The 18,590-nt window shown below is 38.8% G+C and overlaps 1 protein-coding gene across 2 annotated transcripts; it reads left to right on the plus strand.

Annotated features, from left to right (window-relative positions):
- Nucleotides 1–904: 904 nt before the first annotated feature.
- Nucleotides 905–17,393, plus strand: LOC115413433 (A-kinase anchor protein 12-like). 2 transcript variants are annotated; one of them, XM_030126275.1, is made up of 5 exons: nucleotides 905–1,048; nucleotides 3,385–3,390; nucleotides 8,402–8,501; nucleotides 8,669–14,804; nucleotides 17,291–17,393. In XM_030126275.1, the coding sequence occupies exons 1-4, from the start codon at nucleotides 941–943 to the stop codon at nucleotides 14,794–14,796; spliced, it is 6,342 nt and encodes a 2,113-aa protein (XP_029982135.1). In that variant the 5' UTR covers nucleotides 905–940; the 3' UTR covers nucleotides 14,797–14,804; nucleotides 17,291–17,393. The 2 variants fall into 2 exon arrangements, with proteins under 2 accessions (XP_029982135.1, XP_029982136.1); XM_030126276.1 differs by lacking the exon at nucleotides 3,385–3,390.
- Nucleotides 17,394–18,590: the final 1,197 nt, after the last annotated feature.

Below are 18,590 nucleotides of genomic sequence, written 5' to 3' on the forward strand. Positions count from 1 at the left end.
GATTCCCTTTAACCCAGTGTGCCCCAGCCAGGCAGGTCTGCAGGTCTGGGTGCGGGTCTGGGGTGCAGGTCTGGGGGGCTCAGTGCACAGGTCTGGGTGCAGGTCTGGGGTGCAGGTCTGGGGGACTCAGTGCACAGGTCTGGGTGCGGGTCTGGGTGCGGGTCTGGGGTGCAGGTCTGGGTGCAGGTCTGGGTGCGGGTCTGGGGTGCAGGTCTGGGGGGCTCAGTGCACAGGTCTGGGAGCAGGTCTGGGTGCAGGTCTGGGGTGCAGGTCTGGGGTGCAGGTCTGGGGGGCTCAGTGCACAGGTCTGGGAGCAGGTCTGGGTGCAGGTCTGGGGTGCAGGTCTGGGGTGCAGGTCTGGGTGCAGGTCTGGGTGCGGGTCTGGGGTGCAGGTCTGGGGGGCTCAGTGCACAGGTCTGGGAGCAGGTCTGGGTGCAGGTCTGGGGTGCAGGTCTGGGGGGCTCAGTGCACAGGTCTGGGAGCAGGTCTGGGTGCAGGTCTGGGGTGCAGGTCTGGGGTGCAGGTCTGGGTGCAGGTCTGGGTGCGGGTCTGGGGTGCAGGTCTGGGGGGCTCAGTGCACAGGTCTGGGAGCAGGTCTGGGTGCAGGTCTGGGGTGCAGGTCTGGGGTGCAGGTCCATGCTTGGTGCTTGGGCATCGGCTTCAGTCATCTGAGGACAGCCTGCGTGTTCTCTGCAGCTCCCCCCCCCCTCCCCCTTCCTTTTTGATGCAGCAAGAGGCGTGCCGAGCCGGGACGGGCCAGGGTCGGTTCATAGGCTTCATGTGATCCTGCAGGAGGTGTTTGTCTCCAGAGCCTTTTCCACCTTCGGCTGCTCCATCTGAAAGCCTGTGTCCTGCTGAGCGGAGCGGATATCTGCGTCCCCTGCGCGTGTGCGTGTGTGTGCGTGTGTGCGCGCGACTCAGTCCAACTGCAGATCCGACCATGGGAGACACTCAGTCTGCGCCACGGGAGAGCAAGAAGGATGCAGAGGCTGAGGAGGACAGAGGCAAAGCAGAGGATGCACACAGCAACGACGAAACAGCAGAGCAGGTAAAGCTGAGCACACAGCTGATCTGTGGTCTGCCTGGAACTGGAGACCTGAAAACACTGGTGTGTCTGGGTGGGCTCTGTGGCAGACCTCTGCAGAGGCTGCTGGTGGGAGTTTCTGTTGGGACAGTGCATGGACTGCAGCCAGCAACTCCATTAAAGTCCATCTGAGTGATACCAGTAAGCACAGGGTCTGTACACTGTAAAAAATGACTGTAGAGTTACCACCAAAAAGTGGTAAAATTGCAACATAAAAAAAACTGTATGGACAATACAATGCAAAGATGTTTATTTGAAAAGATTTTTGTGTTACCTAAATCAAATACAGCTGTAGTTTTTACAGGAAGAGTGTGTGAACAAAACCAGATTAGTATGAAGAAATGATGGATTTCTATTGTTTTTAGAAAATAAAACTGTACATTGAAAAACAATGTGGTGCCGTTTAAACTGCAAAGACCAGAATGTTGAAATAATGGCATATTTGCTTTTTTTTTTTTTTAACTAATAAAAAAGTTATAAAAAAGTAAACCTTTACCCATGTACCATTTTAAATGTGTAAATGAATGGGTTGGTAGTGTTGGTAGAGCGACTCGTCCAATAACCAAAGGGTTGGTGGTTCCAATCCTGGCTCTAACTGTCCATATTTTAAAGCACAGGTGTCAAACATGTGGCCCGGGGGCCAAAACCAGCCCGCCAAAAGGTCCAATCTGGCCCCTGGGATGAATTTGTGAAATACAAAAATTACACTGAAGATACTAATAATCAGGGATGTTCAAATCATTTTCGGTCAATTCAGTCTAAAGTAGATCAGACCAGTAAAATATTATCAGAATAACCTATAAATAATGAAAACTGCAAATTTTCCTCTTTGTTTAAGTATAAAAAATGTAAAATTAAAAAAAAAAAGTTACATTTACAGACTATCCTTTAACATAAAATCTGAATTTCCTGAACAAATATGAACAATCTGAAGTGTCTTAACTGAAGTCTGTGGAATTTTAACAATTTTCTGCCTGTTACTAAATCTGTAAGTTGTGATGCACATGTATAAATGATCAGCTTAGGTGTAATATTGTTAACATCGCACTTTTTTTTCTCAGAATTTTCAGGTTGTTCAGTTTTGTTCATGTTATTTTCAAGTACGGTTCATAGATGTAAACATTTTCATCATGGAAGTTTACTTTTTTCACACAAAAACAGAGAGAGAACTTTGGAGTTGCCATTATTCATAAGTTCTTATCCTATTATTTAGATCATTCTACTGGTCCGGCCCACTTCAGATCATATTAGGCTGAATGTGGAACGGAACTGAAATGAGTTTGACAGCCCTGTGTTAAAGTGTCCATGGAAGACACTGAACCGGAAATGGAACTGGTGGATTTGGAAAGAGCTTTGGACGCCATGAGGGTGGAGAAAATGCACTGAATAAGTGCACTTCATTTACCAGTTCAATCCAGTCTTAAATCTACGTTTAAACTGTTCAATCTACATGTTTAAACTGTTCAATCTACATGTTACTCTGTAAATATGCTTACAGTTGGATGTGTTTTTTTTTTACAGTATTGTTCTGGAAACCACAGCTGCCAGTTTTTTTCCATAAAAACAACAGGATTTTTTTTTACAGTGTGGTGTAAGGTGCTGTTAGACTTTAATGAAATTATTTTCCAGTTGTCTCTTCATGTGCTTTGAACTTTCAGTACAGACACTCGCTCTCTTTTTGTGTACAGTTATGTTGAATGCATCAGTTATTCCTGCTTTAAACATGACACTGCATATGTTATCTGATACAATATGTATCTCTTCACTCTGCTCTCCATTTAATAAGGTTTTATAGCACCTTTACCTCAGTTGGGAGTTGCTTAAAGTCCGCCGTTGGAGCCAGCAGTTATTGTCTTGTCTAAATGATGTGGCATGTACAAACTAAGTTGCATCTTCAGTTGAATAAAACTTTAGGAACAGACAGTGGAGCTTTCCTTCCAGTGCACGTACAGACAAGGTTGGACATTGTAACTGGAGTGTGCTGTGAGCCGTTCATAACGTGATTATGGTTTGCTGAGAGCAGATTTTCTGCTAAAAGGTTGTTTACCATTTGACCTGCTGAGCCAAAACGATTTAGTGATGCAAATGCATTAGACAAAAAACATAAAGTGGAAAATAACATCAAAATGTAAAGACCTTAACAAGCTTCGCAACCAAGAATTATGCGCTATCGTTGTTTTTTAAAGCAAAGGAAACTGTGTCGTATATATGAAATGAATGCACTTTCATTTCATGGTCATTCACATTCCCCTTTTTTTAACAGTTGCATGTGTTGGCACTGAACTCTGTGCATCACTAAGGTCAAGGTTGTCGTTAAATGAACAAAACAATCTGAGTCTAGCCCACAGGACAGAGGTTTCTAATTGACTTCCTGCTCAGCATAACCCAGTGATCATGTTGTACACAAATAATCAATGTTGCCCTCTGCTGAGTGCTGCAAGGAGGAAATTCCATCTCTCCCCAGAGTTTTACTTTAGTTCCTCTAAGAATGAAAGGTCATTATTCCTCCACACAGTTTCTGCTCTCACTGAAAGGAGATGCAAGCCACTGCAACAGAAACACAAGTAGACTGGACAGCTTTAAAAGTGATACAAGAAGTGCAAAAACCTGGGAACTGGAAACCCTAAACCTTCACTTTGCAGCTGAAAAATGCAAATGTATTTATTTATTTATTTATGAACAAAATGGTGAGAAGTGTTTAACTTAAAGGTGGTAGAAGCTACACTGTAAAAAAAATCTTGTTTTTACGGAAAAAAAACTGTCAGCTGTGGTTTCCAGAACAATACTGTAAAAAACACATCCAACTGTAAACATATTTACAGAGAAACATGTAGATTGAACAGTTTGAACATGTACATTTAACAGTGGATTTAACAGGTAAATGGACTGCACTTATTCAGTACATTTTCTCCTCCTTCATGGTGTCCAAAGCCACCAGGTCAGTTTAGGGTCCAGTGTCTTCCATGGACACTTGGACATATGGACAGTCAGAGCCAGGATTGGAACCACCAACCCTTTGGTTATTGGACGAGCCGCTCTACCAACTCTACCAACCCATTCATTTACTAATTTAAAATGTTAAATTATTAAATGTTTACTTTTTAATAACTTTTTTAATTAAAAAAAAAAAAGTAAATAGGCCATTATTTCAACATGTAATAGGACTACCTAAATATATTTCACAAAAACTGAGTAAGATTAGTCCCTGGATGTATAGATTTTAGAAAAGCTACTGGGAATATTTCATCAGGTTTACTTAAATAATATAAGCAAATTTTAATCCTTTTTCAAGAAATATAAATCTATTCAGTAATGCTACATTATTATTATTATTATTATTATTATTATTATTATTATTATTATTATTATTATTATTATTTAATATTGTTTACCACACTGATGTTAATGCTGATGCTATAAATTGCTCCACTGTTTAATCATCAAACTATCATTTAACTTTGTCAAACGTCATTTTAAACAATGAGAAATCAGGTGAAAATTTAAAAATGACCAAAAAATATCAGTTAATCTTGTAAATCTACAGAATCCTCAGTAAATTGCCTTTTTTCTACTGAAATAATTGAAAATGTAATTAACAGATTATTTAAATTTTTTTTAGCCTGTGTTATTAAGTAAATGTTACTTGTATTTAATTTATCCTAGTCTCACTTTTTACAGTGTCCTTAGAGGACATTAGTTCTTTATCCCTGCTCAGACTTTCCAGACTAATCTGCCTCATGGATTGAAAATGGAACAATTGGGATTGAAATCCAAGTTTCTCACTCAACAACTGAGACTGGACTACACCGTTTGTTTACACAATAGGACTGTTGAGCCCTCAGTTAATTAGAAATAATCACTTATTTTTTTAAGTGCAACTTCTAGTGAATGTGTTAATGGTTCTTGTTCTGTAAAATAAATACCCAATGGGTATTGGGTATTTATTTTGGTAGGGTTGGTAGAGTTGGTAGAGCGGCTCGTCCAATAACCAAAGGGTTGGTGGTTCCAATCCTGGCTCTGACTGTCCATATGTCCAAGTGTCCATGGAAGACACTGAACCCTAAACTGGTCCCAGTTGGACCTGGTGGATTTGGAAAGAGCTGTGGACACCATGAAGGAGGAGAAAATGAGCTAAAGAAGTGCAGAACATTTACCATTTAAATCCACTGTTAAATCTACATGTTTAAACTGTTCAATCTACATGTTTAAACTGTTCAATCTACATGTTTAAACTGTTCAATCTACATGTTTAAACTGTTCAATCTACATGTTTAAACTGTTCAGTCTACATGTTTAAACTGTTAAATCTACATGTTTAAACTGTTAAATCTACACGTTTAAACTGTTAAATCTACATGTTTAAACTGTTAAATCTACATGTTTAAACTGTTCAATCTACATGTTTAAACTGTTCAATCTACACGTTTAAACTGTTAAATCTACATGTTTAAACTGTTAAATCTACATGTTTAAACTGTTAAATCTACACGTTTAAACTGTTCAATCTACATGTTTAAACTGTTAAATCTACATGTTTAAACTGTTCAATCTACACGTTGAAACTGTTCAATCTACATGTTTAAACTGTTCAATCTACATGTTTAAACTGTTCAATCTACACGTTGAAACTGTTCAATCTACACGTTGAAACTGTTCAATCTACACGTTTAAACTGTTCAATCTACACGTTGAAACTGTTCAATCTACACGTTTAAACTGTTCAATCTACACGTTGAAACTGTTCAATCTACACGTTGAAACTGTTAAATCTACACGTTTAAACTGTTCAATCTACACGTTTAAACTGTTCAATCTACACGTTGAAACTGTTAAATCTACACGTTTAAACTGTTCAATCTACACGTTTAAACTGTTCAATCTACGTGTTTAAACTGTTCAATCTACACGTTTAAACTGTTCAATCTACACGTTTAAACTGTTCAATCTACACGTTTAAACTGTTAAATCTACACGTTTAAACTGTTAAATCTACATGTTTAAACTGTTAAATCTACATGTTTAAACTGTTCAATCTACACGTTTAAACTGTTCAATCTACACGTTTAAACTGTTAAATCTACACGTTTAAACTGTTAAATCTACATGTTTAAAATGTTAAATCTACATGTTTAAACTGTTAAATCTACACGTTTAAACTGTTCAATCTACATGTTTAAACTGTTCAGTCTACATGTTTAAAATGTTAAATCTACATGTTTAAACTGTTCAATCTACATGTTTAAAATGTTAAATCTACATGTTTAAACTGTTCAATCTACATGTTTAAACTGTTCAATCTACATGTTTAAACTGTTCAATCTACATGTTACTCAGTGAGTATGTTTACAGGTGGATGTGTTTTTTACAGTATTGCTCTGGAAACCACAGCTGCCAGTTTTTTTCCATAAAAACAACAGGATTTTTTTTTTTTTTTTACAGTGCAGAACATACCCACTTCAACTGACTTAACACTAGGCCTATCATTTGGTGAACAAAGTTTGAAGCTCATTATTATTATTTACAGTGGATGTATGTAACGGTATGATTGATTTCTCCATAAAACACAAACTCAGACAGATCCTGCAGACAAGCTACCTCAGCAGCTGAATGTGTTATAAAACATATTTTAAATAATGGTCTATTAATACACTGTTGGCCATAAAGTTGGAATTAAATATTTGTACTTCTTCTTATGAAATGATTGTGATAATGTGATTCATTGTTGATAGATAAAGTGTAACTGGGAGTCAGTATATAACTACACCTGGTCAAAGGTGATTACTGATGTGTATAAATAGGAAAAAAAAAGGAATGTGTTTGAAAACAAAATCATTACAACTTCATGGACAACAGTGTATATTTTAAAAGTCAGATGACTCTCTTTAAGGCAGGGGTGTGAAACTCATTCTAGTTCAAGGGCCACATAGCGCCTAATATGTTATAAAGTGGGCCGGACCAGTAAAGTAATATAAATGATAGGATAAGAACTTTTAAGTGAAAAAGTAAATTCCATAATGAAAATGTTTACTTCTACGAATTGTACTTGAACATAATGAACAAATAAGAACAACCTTAAAATTTGTTAGTAAAAAAGGCGCAATGTTAACAATATTATGCCTTAGCAAGGTTATTACCGTTAATGAAAACTAACGAAATGACGAAAACTAGAATTGAAGAAACATTTTCGTTAACTGAAATAAATAAAAACTATAATTAAAAGAAAACAAACGATAACTAACTGAAACTGTATTGTGTGTTTACAAAACTAACTAAAACGTATAAAAATTAAGGATAAAATTCCCTTCGTTTTCTTCTTTGTCAGTGTCAGATTGATACAAAAGCGACTGATTTCACTCTAGCAATTTTAGCTGCTGTCTCCATACGACACTTTTTGCTCCGTCACTTGTGTTCACTGTGGTTTCCAGTCGTCTTCTGGTCCCCACTCTACCTGGAAACATGGAGACTAAAGCAGCAGAGTCCTGTCTGGGATTGATTTGAATAGGAGCACAGAGAAGAAGAGAAAAGAGACCACTGAACTACAACTGAACTACAACTGAACTACAACTGAACTACAACTGAACTACAACTAAACTACAACTGAACTACAACTGAACTACAACTAAACTACAACTACACTAAAACTAAGCATTTAGAAAAAAAAAAGAAAACTAATAGAAACTAGCAAACCTGCTCTAAAAACGAATTAAAACGAACTGAATTAGAGAAAAAAAAGTCACCACTAAATAAAACTAAACTATCATGAAAAATCCAAAACTATTAGAACCTTGCGCCTTAGTTTATCATTTATACATGTGAATCACAACTTACAGATCACAGTGGATCTACAAATACACAAAACATTAAATAACAGGGAGAATATTATTAAAATTCCACATACTTCTCTTGAAAAATTTCAGATATTCACATTTTTTTGTAAAAGGCTAGTCTGTAAATGTGAACATTTTTGTCCAATTGTACTTTATTTACACTAAAACAATGAGACAAATTTACAGTTTTCATTATTTATAGGTTATTATGACAGTATTTTACTGGTTCTCATCCACTTTAGACTAAAATGACCTAAAATGATTTAAACATCCTTGATTGTTAATATGTTCGGTGTAATTTTTGCATTTCACAAATTCATCCTGCGGGCTGGATTGAACCCTTTGGCGGGCCAGATTTGGCCCCCGGGCCGCAAGTTTTGACACCTGTGCTTTAAGGCTTTATTCTTTACCCAGGTTCTTTTTGGACCAGAGTTTTCTACAGGTTCGATGCAAAAGCAAATGAACATTTTATGTTTTCTATTTGTTTCAGCCTTTCAAAAACAGTGGGGAGATCTCCGAGCTGAGTGGAAAGGCAGATGGGTCTGTAGCAGACATCAGTGGCCATTGTGAGGATGAGCTAGCTGCAGAGGGTGGGTACATCCTGTGCATCTTACTGATGACTCACGCACAATGTCAGCATAACTTCAACAAACACATAACTTAGGTTGCAGGTGATAAAATATCCTAATTGTCATCATTTAGTTTTTGTAGTTTTTGCAATCCAAGTGATTTTATTTATCACTTTTTTTTTGTTCAGCCTTCCATTCTCAGGACAAAGATGTTTCAAGGCCAGAAAATCTACCCACAGAATTAGAAAATGTTGAACTCAGTGAAACACAAATACCCGAGGCTAATGAAGAGGAACCCGTGGAAATAATTGACATGGAGGTGAAGCAGAATGACATTAATGAAAGTTTTAGGAGATTTTTCAGTAATATAGGGTTGAAACTGACAGTGAAAAGAGGCTCAGCTGATACAGGTGAAATAACAACAGATGTTCCAGATGAGACCAACAAAGACGAGGTGAGCAGACCTGAGGATGAAAGTATTAAGGAGAACAAAAGTGAGGATGTTGAACAGAATATAGAAGTGACCAAAGTACAGGAGACCTTTGACAATGATTCAACAACATGTCCAACATTGACAGATGGTATATCAGAGGATGTTCTTGTGAGTGTGGAAGAAAAAATAACAGAGACCAAAGACCAAGCTTTAAATGATATCCCAGAAACAGTGATGAATTTACCCATAGTCCAAGATGCAAAGGGGCTTGTTGATGATGTACCTACAGAAGAGCCAGACTCCTCATCTCCATCTAATCGAGATGAAGAGGTAGTATCTCCAATTAAAAAGTTTTTCACCACGGGAATCTTCTCCAGTTTACGAAAGAAGAAACTAGCAGAAGATGAGACAGCTGACAAAGAACTAGTAGACATGAGGAAAAAGGAATCTGTAAACGAAACTGGACAAACTGTGCAAGACCAACAAGAGCAAACACAGGAAATTACTCCAGGTGTTGAGGCACATGAGCTTAAAGATGAGATCCAGCCTGCAGAATCGGCTCAGACAACCGATTCATCTGAAGTTAAATCCTCTTCTACTAACCAATCAAGGATAATTGTCAATGAACCTGAAATGCTAACTTCTCAAGAGAAAGACAAAGTTCAAGCCAGTCCTCTAAAAAGGCTGCTGTCAGGGTCTAGTTTTACAAGACGCTCCAAAAAGCAAAAAGGTAGGAGATCAAGTGATTCCAAACTGTCTGATTCTGGAGAACACATTGAAGATCAGCTTATGTCGTCCACAGAGTCCACAGAGTGTCAAACGAAGGATAAGGAGAGTCCTGCACCTCCACTCTACGCAGAAGGTCCAGTGGAGGAGGAGGAGGGTGCATGGGCTTCCTTTAAAAAACTTATGACTCCAAAAAAGCGAATGAAGCAGCCACCCTTAAGCAATGATGAGACACAGATCCCAGTTGCAGTAGATGAACAGAAAGCAGGTGATCGAGAGCAAATCTCAGATCATAGCACAGAGGAGAGCAAAAAAAGAAAAGACTCATCTGTTTCATGGGAAGCTGTTTTATGTGGATCTGGAAGGAGAAGAAGCCGAAAAACATCAGACTCAGAAGAAGAAATGCCCCAAGGTGAAAATGACAAAGTAAAACAAGACGGTGAGACACACGGGGTGGAACCACATGTGGAAAGATCCAATGAAGTTGATGATATTACAGCATGTTCTCCAAAACAAGCAGGAAGTCCTTCTGAGAGTGATGGAGGGTTGACGTGGAAGTCATTTAAGAAACTTGTCACCCCTAAAAGAAAAGCCAAGGATGAGGAAGAAGGCAGAGAAAACATCCAGTCTGATGGTGAAGTTACTCAAGAGGAGTCCTCTTTTTCAATCAAAAAACTTCTCCCAGGCCGAAAAAAGAGGAAGCCTGCTGAAAAGCCAGACCAGGTGTCTTCAGACGAGGCTGATAAGGAAGCAGCTTCAGGTGATGAAGACTCAGAGACGCCAGCTGTGGTCCCATTGTCTGAGTTTGATACCCCAGAGGCAGAAGGTCACATACAAACTCAGGCAAATATAGAAAGCATACCCAAAGTACCAGACCATATCCTGCAACAGGACCAATTAAGTCAGATGACTGAACATTTGCAAACTTCGGCGAATGAAGTCCAAGATAGCAATGAAGTTTTGGTAAATCAGACATCTACCATCCCTGTTTTAAGTGAAGAACCTGACGACCTCACAGAATTAATTAGTAAACACCAGCAACTTAGTGATATACCGGAGGAGGGTATAATCACAGATACCATGGCCACTCCAGCATCAGTCACAGAAGAGGCTGCTAGGGATGACACAATAGCAGAGGACTTCATTGAAATCACATCTGAAGCCATAACTGCACCAGAGCCTGTAGACAGTACCCAGGCAGATGAAACTGAGATGGTCTCTGCAGTTTCCCAGTTGTCAGAGTCTTCAAAAACATCTGGCAATACAACACCAGTTCCAGCAGAATATGACTTGAAGGAAACACAGGTGCTGCTGCAGCAGGTGGTTGAAACCATTTCTGAGACCCCAGATGCTATCACAGTCAGTTCAGAGGATCTATATCCTGAAAGAATAGCTGGCTCTGTCTCACACCAAATACTTGAAACAGTCGCAAAAGAAGAGCAAACAATTCTGAAACTACACAGACAATCAGACGCAACAGCTATACGCACTGGACTAAAGGTTAGTACACTAGATGAATTTGATGAAACTGCAGCATCCGCCCAAACAGAATGCATATCTGAACTCAATGAAGCCATTTCCACAGAAATTGCATCTGAGGTTTCTACAGAGTTTGACTCTGCTCAGATTGCTGAAGATGAAGTACACAAGGTCAACATTTCCCAGCCACATGAAAGTATAAAACAATTTGAGCAAGTAGAGAGTAAAGATGACAACCGATTTCAGATGCAATCCCAGTCTGAGGTAACTGAGTCTGTGTCTACAGAGATATTGCAAAAAGGTGAAGATGTCCCAGATGAAGCTTCTCTACTTGGGGTACATGAAGGGGAAGAGGAACCCTCAAAAATTGACACTCAAGACAAAGGTTTATCTGCAGTAGATGAAACTGCAGCTCTTGTTACCGAGCAGGAAGTAGAATCTTTGTTAGAAATAAAAGATGAAATCACACAACATGACTCAACAGCTGAACTCACAGAAGCAAAAGAGCAGCTGGCCAAAGCTGATGATGTGCCTGAAAATCAAGATGAACAACAGGCAGATGCTGCCAAAACTGAATATATTCAAAATTCAGAAATGCTAGAATCTCAACTATCAACTACACCAGTGGAGGATAGTGTCCAATCCACTCAAAAGGAACACACTGAAGTCACTGTGGATGAAGCAGACAAAGAACCCAAACCAGATGCTGTTAAAACTGATGAAGTACCTGCACAAGAGGAGGATATTTTTGAGTCTTTGGAAAAAGAGATAACAGAAGATGATGCAGCAAAAGAGCCAGAACATGAACCACCTGCTGATACTGTTAAAACTGACCATGACCAGGTTGTAGAAATTCTAGACTCAGGGGTGGGTACGGCTCAGGTACCTGAAAAGGAAATAAAAGATGATGTAGCTGCAGAAACAGACAAACCTCAAGAGAAAGCAGAGCTTTTCACTGAAGTGGCAGAAGAATTAGAAATTGTGCAGAAATCCACATTAAATTCAAAGGAGGGAACCATTCTGTCACCTGAAGAAAAAGTGAAGTCAGAGGATCACTCACAAGCAGAAACACACAAATTCAAGCAGGAAACAGATTCTGGTCTACAAAACAAAGATGAACAACTCATGAATGCTTACAAACCAGAGCATGCTCAAGAACCAGAAGTATTAGATGTTGCACAAGCAGCCACCTTAAATTCTGGAGTTATATTAGAGGATACTGCAGCACCAGATGTAGATGAATCCACAGAGGAAACGAAAGCTAGTGGTGAGTTGGAAGAGCTACCACTGGAGGCTACCAAAACTGAACATGATGAAAACAAAGTTGTAACTGAAACAGAAACACAACAAAGCATCAAAGTTGGGATCCAACCAGATCAGGCTTTAGAGAATGAGAATCACAAAACAGAAAACACTACTGATGACGTCCTACTAAGTATGCAGGTTGAACAAGAAGACCTCAACACTCAGGATGTAGACAAGATACAACCTGTAATTGCTGTTCACATATCCTCTGTTAATGAAGACACAGGTACTGCACAGATACTTGAAAAAACAGTGATTACTGAAGAAACCCCAGCACCTTGTGTAGATAAAACTGCAGCTGTAGATGAACCAGAACATGAGATACATCTCAGTGAAGTGCAAGTTGGTGTTAAAGAAGAAAAAGAAGGTCACCTTCCACATACTGAGACAAGGACCGCTGAAATGGAGTGTGCTGCAGTGCCAGAAATAATTGCATTCAATCTGAAAGATGTCATGGCTGCAATACCTGACCTAGTACTTAAGAAATCATCAATAGAGAGTGAAGACATAGAAATTTCAGAGGTAACTCCAGTACCTTGTGTAGATAACATTGTAGCTCAAGATGAACCCGAACATAAGATATATGTCAGTGAAGTGCAAGTCAGCACTGAGAAAGAAGAAGAACAGCAGTTTTCAAGCACTGAAATGGGGACTACTCAAGTCCAGCATGCTGTAGTGGCTGAAGTCATCACATGTAATGTTGAAGAAGTCACATCTGCAATTCCTGATATTTTCATACTGCAACTATCAGAAGTGCATGAAGATATGATAGGTATAGGGACAAATGAGCAAGAATTCAGGGAGACAGCTGAGACTGCCCCAGTGCTAACTGAAGATAAGGTAACTGACACAGTACAGGAGGGCAACACAGTTGTGATGATGCATATGCCATCAGTAGAGTTTGAGGACAGTCCCAGTATTCAGGTACAGATAGTCGATGTTGATATAAAATCAGCTGAGACCAGAGTGGACACAGTAAAAGCAGGGGTAACACAGACCAAAGAAATTATAGATGTTTGCCATGAAACAGTTACAAAAGTGGACAATGTGTCAGCTACTTTTCAAATCGAAGAGGAAATACCTAGTGAGGAAGACAACGTGACCATTCAAGAAGTTCTTCAACATGTAAAGGAAAGACTGCCAGAGCCAAAACCAGTGGCTGAAGTGGGACAAAAAGTTGAAGAACAGCCAAATGATTCAACACAGCCGAGTGGTACGGTTGAAAAAACACAAAGTGAAGAAGAGGGTAAAAAAATGGAGGAGGATACTACTGGGCCTGATGTCACAAGTGACGACTTCGAAGCTAAACAGGAAATCAAACACGATCAAACACCTGATCTCCCAGGAACATTAGATGTGTCCTTCCATGATGACAAAGAGGATTCAGACAAAACTAAAGCAGAACTGGAGAAAACAGAAGGTGTCACAGCTGACCAACTGGCTGTAAAGAGAACGGATGAGGAAGAGAAGGAAGCTCAGAGTACACAGTCTGCCCAAACTCAGATGGCTCCACCTAATACTACTGCACTGGCGATCCCCCAAAGCACTGGAATAATGTCATCACTAGGAAATGTAGAACCCCCCTCCAGCCTTTCTTTGGAGTTTAAACTAAATATCCAGTTTGGGCAGTCAAAGACACCGGCTTCACCTACTTCGTCACCGTCTCTGACAGAAAGAACAGAATTTGTAAAGTCAGCAGAAATGTCCGAAGTCGGAATTCAAGCAGTGGAAAAAATACAAGTTGTAACGCAGACAACTGAAACACAAGGAGCTGAGACACAGAAAAGGACAAGTCTGACAGAAGCTGCTGTCCAGGCAACAGAAGTCCCAGAATCAGCAGTCACCCCAGAATCACTGGAAACGGCACTCATTAAGGATCCACCAGTCTTGATGGATGTTGGCATCCAGTCAGTGGGAACAGGAGGATCAGAAGAACACATCAGGTCAGCTGAGGAGGTGACGCCCTGTGTCCAGGGAGCAGAAACCATCCAACCAGTACAGCCACCAGAGAAACCACAAGTTCTCCTGATTCAGCCGCTTGTCTCTGAAGTTTCTGCTCCACAGGTGGAAGTAGTGGAAGAAGAGGAATGTGAGCAGGATGTGTGGATGGATGCAGAGGAAAACATTTCCACTCCAGATGAAACCGAGGTGCCCCGTGCAGAGCTGGAGGAATCTCTGGAGTATCAGTCAGACAATGACAAAGAGTCCAAAACAGAGTTTCACATGGCCCACACCGAGGAAGAAGAGAGTCATCAGGAAATGCACACAGCAGATGGAACGGCTGAAATAGAGAGTGAAGGTGAAGATTTTACTGTCGCCGCCGAAGACCCCGAAAATGCAACCACGAGCACATCTACAACAGAGAAGGACTAAAGCCTCTGGTAAGCTTCTGCATGTACTGTGGTCACCTTACTGAACTGTGGGACTGGCATCAAGACCCACTATCTGAAGTGATTCAGTTCTTATTCATTAAGTCCAAATGCAGTATGATTTCAGATTGAATTAATTAATAATTGATTTAATTCAAGGTCTCAATTTGATGAGTTTCACTTCAATTCAGGATCAGTTTGGGATTTTTCAGATACAGTACCAATTTTGCTTAGATCACAGGTGCCAAACATGCGGCCCGTGGGCCAAATCCGGCCCGCCAAAGGGTCCAGTCTGGCCCGTGGGATTGATTTGTGAAATGCAAAAATTGCACAAAAGATATTAATCATTTTAGTTTAAGTTCCACATACAGACCAATTTAATCTCCAGTGGGTCGGATCAGTAACATACTATCATAGTAACCCATAAATACTCACAACTCCACATTTTTCTTTTCTAAATGTAAATATTTTTTATGTCATTTTACTGTATTTACACTCAAACAGACTATCATTTCACAAAAAAACACAAATAACCTGAACAAATATGAAAAATTTGAAATATCTGAAGTGTAAGTTCACCAATATTCTGCCTGTTATTAAATGTTTTGTGTTTTTGTCGATCCACTGTGATCTGTGAGTTGTAATGTACATGTGTAAATGATAAACTGAGAAAGAATATTATTGAAATTACACTAAGTTTCCTTAAGAAGTTTTCAGTTTGTTCATGTTATTCACATTGTTTTAAAGGATAGTTGGTAGATGTAAACATTTTCATCGCATAATTTTACTTTTTTCACTCGAAAACATAGAAGAAAATTTGGAGTTGACGTTATTTATATATTGTTATGTTATTATTGCACTGGTCCGGCCCATTTCAGATTACATTTGACTTAATGTGGCCCCTGAACTAAAATGACTTTGACAGCCCTGGCTTAGATACTTCATTTTGTTCGGTTGTTCTCTGTGAAACTGTTTGATGCTGCCATTTGAACCAGGACTCTATGGAAGAGAATCTTTGATCTCAGTGGGACTGTCTTGACTTAATACATTTAGAAAAATACATTTAGAATAATAAGAGAAATGATAGTGTAAATATTTATATTATTAAAGTTTACATTTAAAACCAAACCCAAGCAATTTCAGTAAGGCACTTTTTTATTCAGCATGAACAGTCAAGTACCTATAGGTGCATGTCCACCAGCTTAAATCTTGGAATTTTGGCCTTTGACGGTATGTATGGAAATTCAAAATTAAAAAAAATAAATAAATAACATGCACAATTTTGCATTTGCATGATCAATCAGTCACCTGATTGATCAACTGACTGATCCCTGGTGAAACAACGGGATGCTCTACTTCTGCTCTGATGTTTATGTGTACCGTAGCCTAGAACCACCTTCTGTCAACACAGTGTAGCCCACAGGTGTCAAACATGTGGCCCGGGGGCCAAATCCAGACCGCCAAAGGATCCAATCTGGCCCGCAGGATGAATTTATGAAATACAAAAATTATACTGAAGAAATTAACAATCAGGGATGTCAAAATCATTTTAATTCAGATTCCACATCCAGACCAATTAGATCTCAAGTAGTTCAGACCAGCAAAATACCATCATATTAAACCTATGAACAATGAAAACAGCAAATTTTCTTTGTTTTAGTGTAAAAAGGAAAATTACATGAAAATGTTTATATTAAAAAGCTGTTATTTTACAAAAAAATTGAATAACCTGAAATGTCTTAAGATAAATAAATGCAATTTTACCAAAATTCTGCCTGTTACTAAATGTTTTGTGTATTTGTAATTGTAATGTCAGTGGTAATGCACATGTGTAAAGGATAAACTAATAATCTGAGGCAGAATATTGTTAAAATTGCAGTTGTTTTTTGTAAGTCGTTTCCAGTTGTTCATGTTATCCAGAGTTTTGTGGATGTTAACAATATCATAATTCAATTTTACTTTTTTCACTGTTATTATGTGACTGGTCTGGCCCACTTCAGATCATATTGGGCTGAATGTGGAACTGAACTAACATGAGTTGGACAGCCCTGCTTTAGCCTGTTTTAGTTTTTCCCACCTTGTTTATTCAGACACACAATGACCATATTCTTCTTCAGCTTTTAAAAGTTTGATTTAGATTTCCTTGACATTTTATAGAAACACAGCTTAATGTGATTTCTTTAGCACAGAGGTGACTAACAGGAATAAAAGTCCAACTTGACTCATTCAGTTGAAAGTGCATTTAAAAACAGCTGTAACTTTAGTCGCCTTCATCCATGACCTCTAATTTGCTCACCTCTCGGTGTCCAATTTTTTTTGACATTTTGTTAAAACTGTGCCTGTTTTAACTCGTTAAACATGAATGTATCTGGGTATTGTTAATTGATATTGCATCATTCAAATGAATCGAGTCAGTTAAGTAAATCCAGCCCTACTGTGAGTTGAAAATGTTTTAAATATGTAAACATTCAGCTGGATTAAAATATCTGTCTTTCTAGGTTAGACAATCAACAAGGAAGACATTTTACAGAAGCCATCACAGAAAACACCTGACTGGAAGACTACAGGAATATGAAGTATTTCTGATGTTTCTCATTAAGTTTAACAGAAAACAATATTTACTGGTGAAAGTAGTTTTGTAAATTTACTATTAATATAATCATCAAGTGCTTGATTTATGAGGACCATTAAGTGTATATGTGCTAATCTTCTCAGGGGGTATAAATGTAATTTTAAACTAACTGACCCACATCCTCTATGCTGTGACCTCTTTCAGTTATTTAAATCACTTGTTTGTGTAATGTCGATTACTTACTGCATCAGCCACCGTATTTCATGCCTTTCATATGCACAGACGCACCCTGTTATGTATTTTAATATAACGTGTGTTTACATTTGACATCTGTCCCACATTTTTTGACATCTTTTAAAAAACTGACGCTGATTCCCAGACACATTACTTTCTCAACACAATGTTCCTACTAATGTACAACTACATGTAGATATTCAACATTATGTCTAAGTTTATAAGCGGTTTTATCATTCAGTATTTGTTTCATGGATTTGTGAGTTCTATGCAGGAAAAAAATGGTTAAAAGCTGAGTTTATTGAAGATAAACATATAATACCTTGTAAATTATAGCAATTTTAATGCTTACACTGGCACTTACACTTTTATACACTTTTAAAAGAAGCATGGAGTTAAATCAGCATGGCAGATCTTTTTTATAAAAAATCCTTTAAACTGTTGTGACCTGCAATACACACTGTATAATCTATAGCCTATATTTGGCCCTTATTCTCCAAGGAGCCTCAACATAAACACTTATCCCCCATTATTTCCCATCTGTTGTATAATTCTCAACATGATATCACTAATATATATACCTGGCTAAAATAATCATCCAGAACATTTTTTACATTTTTCAAGTAACACAAAGAAACTTAACCAGAAATGAAATATTCTGAGATTAAAGCAAAAATGTCATTTTTGTCAAATGATTATTTTAGGAAGGTGACGATATGTGGGTGTGAAGGAACATGGATATAAGAGGTTTGTGTTTACTTTGTTTTTAACATGTCTTTGGCTCAGATGGTAGAGCGGGTTGTCCAGTAACTGAAGGGTTGGCAGTTCAAATCCCACTCTGTCCATGTGCCGTTGTGTCCTTGGGCAAGACACTTTCCCCTCCTTGCCTCCAGTGCTGCTACCCACACTGGTGTTTGAATGTGTTTGAATGTGTGGTGGGAGGGGCCGTAGGCGCAGATTGACAGCCACGCTTCTGTCCGTCTGCCCCCCCC

Source organism: Sphaeramia orbicularis, chromosome 22, assembly GCF_902148855.1.
Source record: "Sphaeramia orbicularis chromosome 22, fSphaOr1.1, whole genome shotgun sequence".
NCBI lineage: Eukaryota > Metazoa > Chordata > Actinopteri > Kurtiformes > Apogonidae > Sphaeramia > Sphaeramia orbicularis.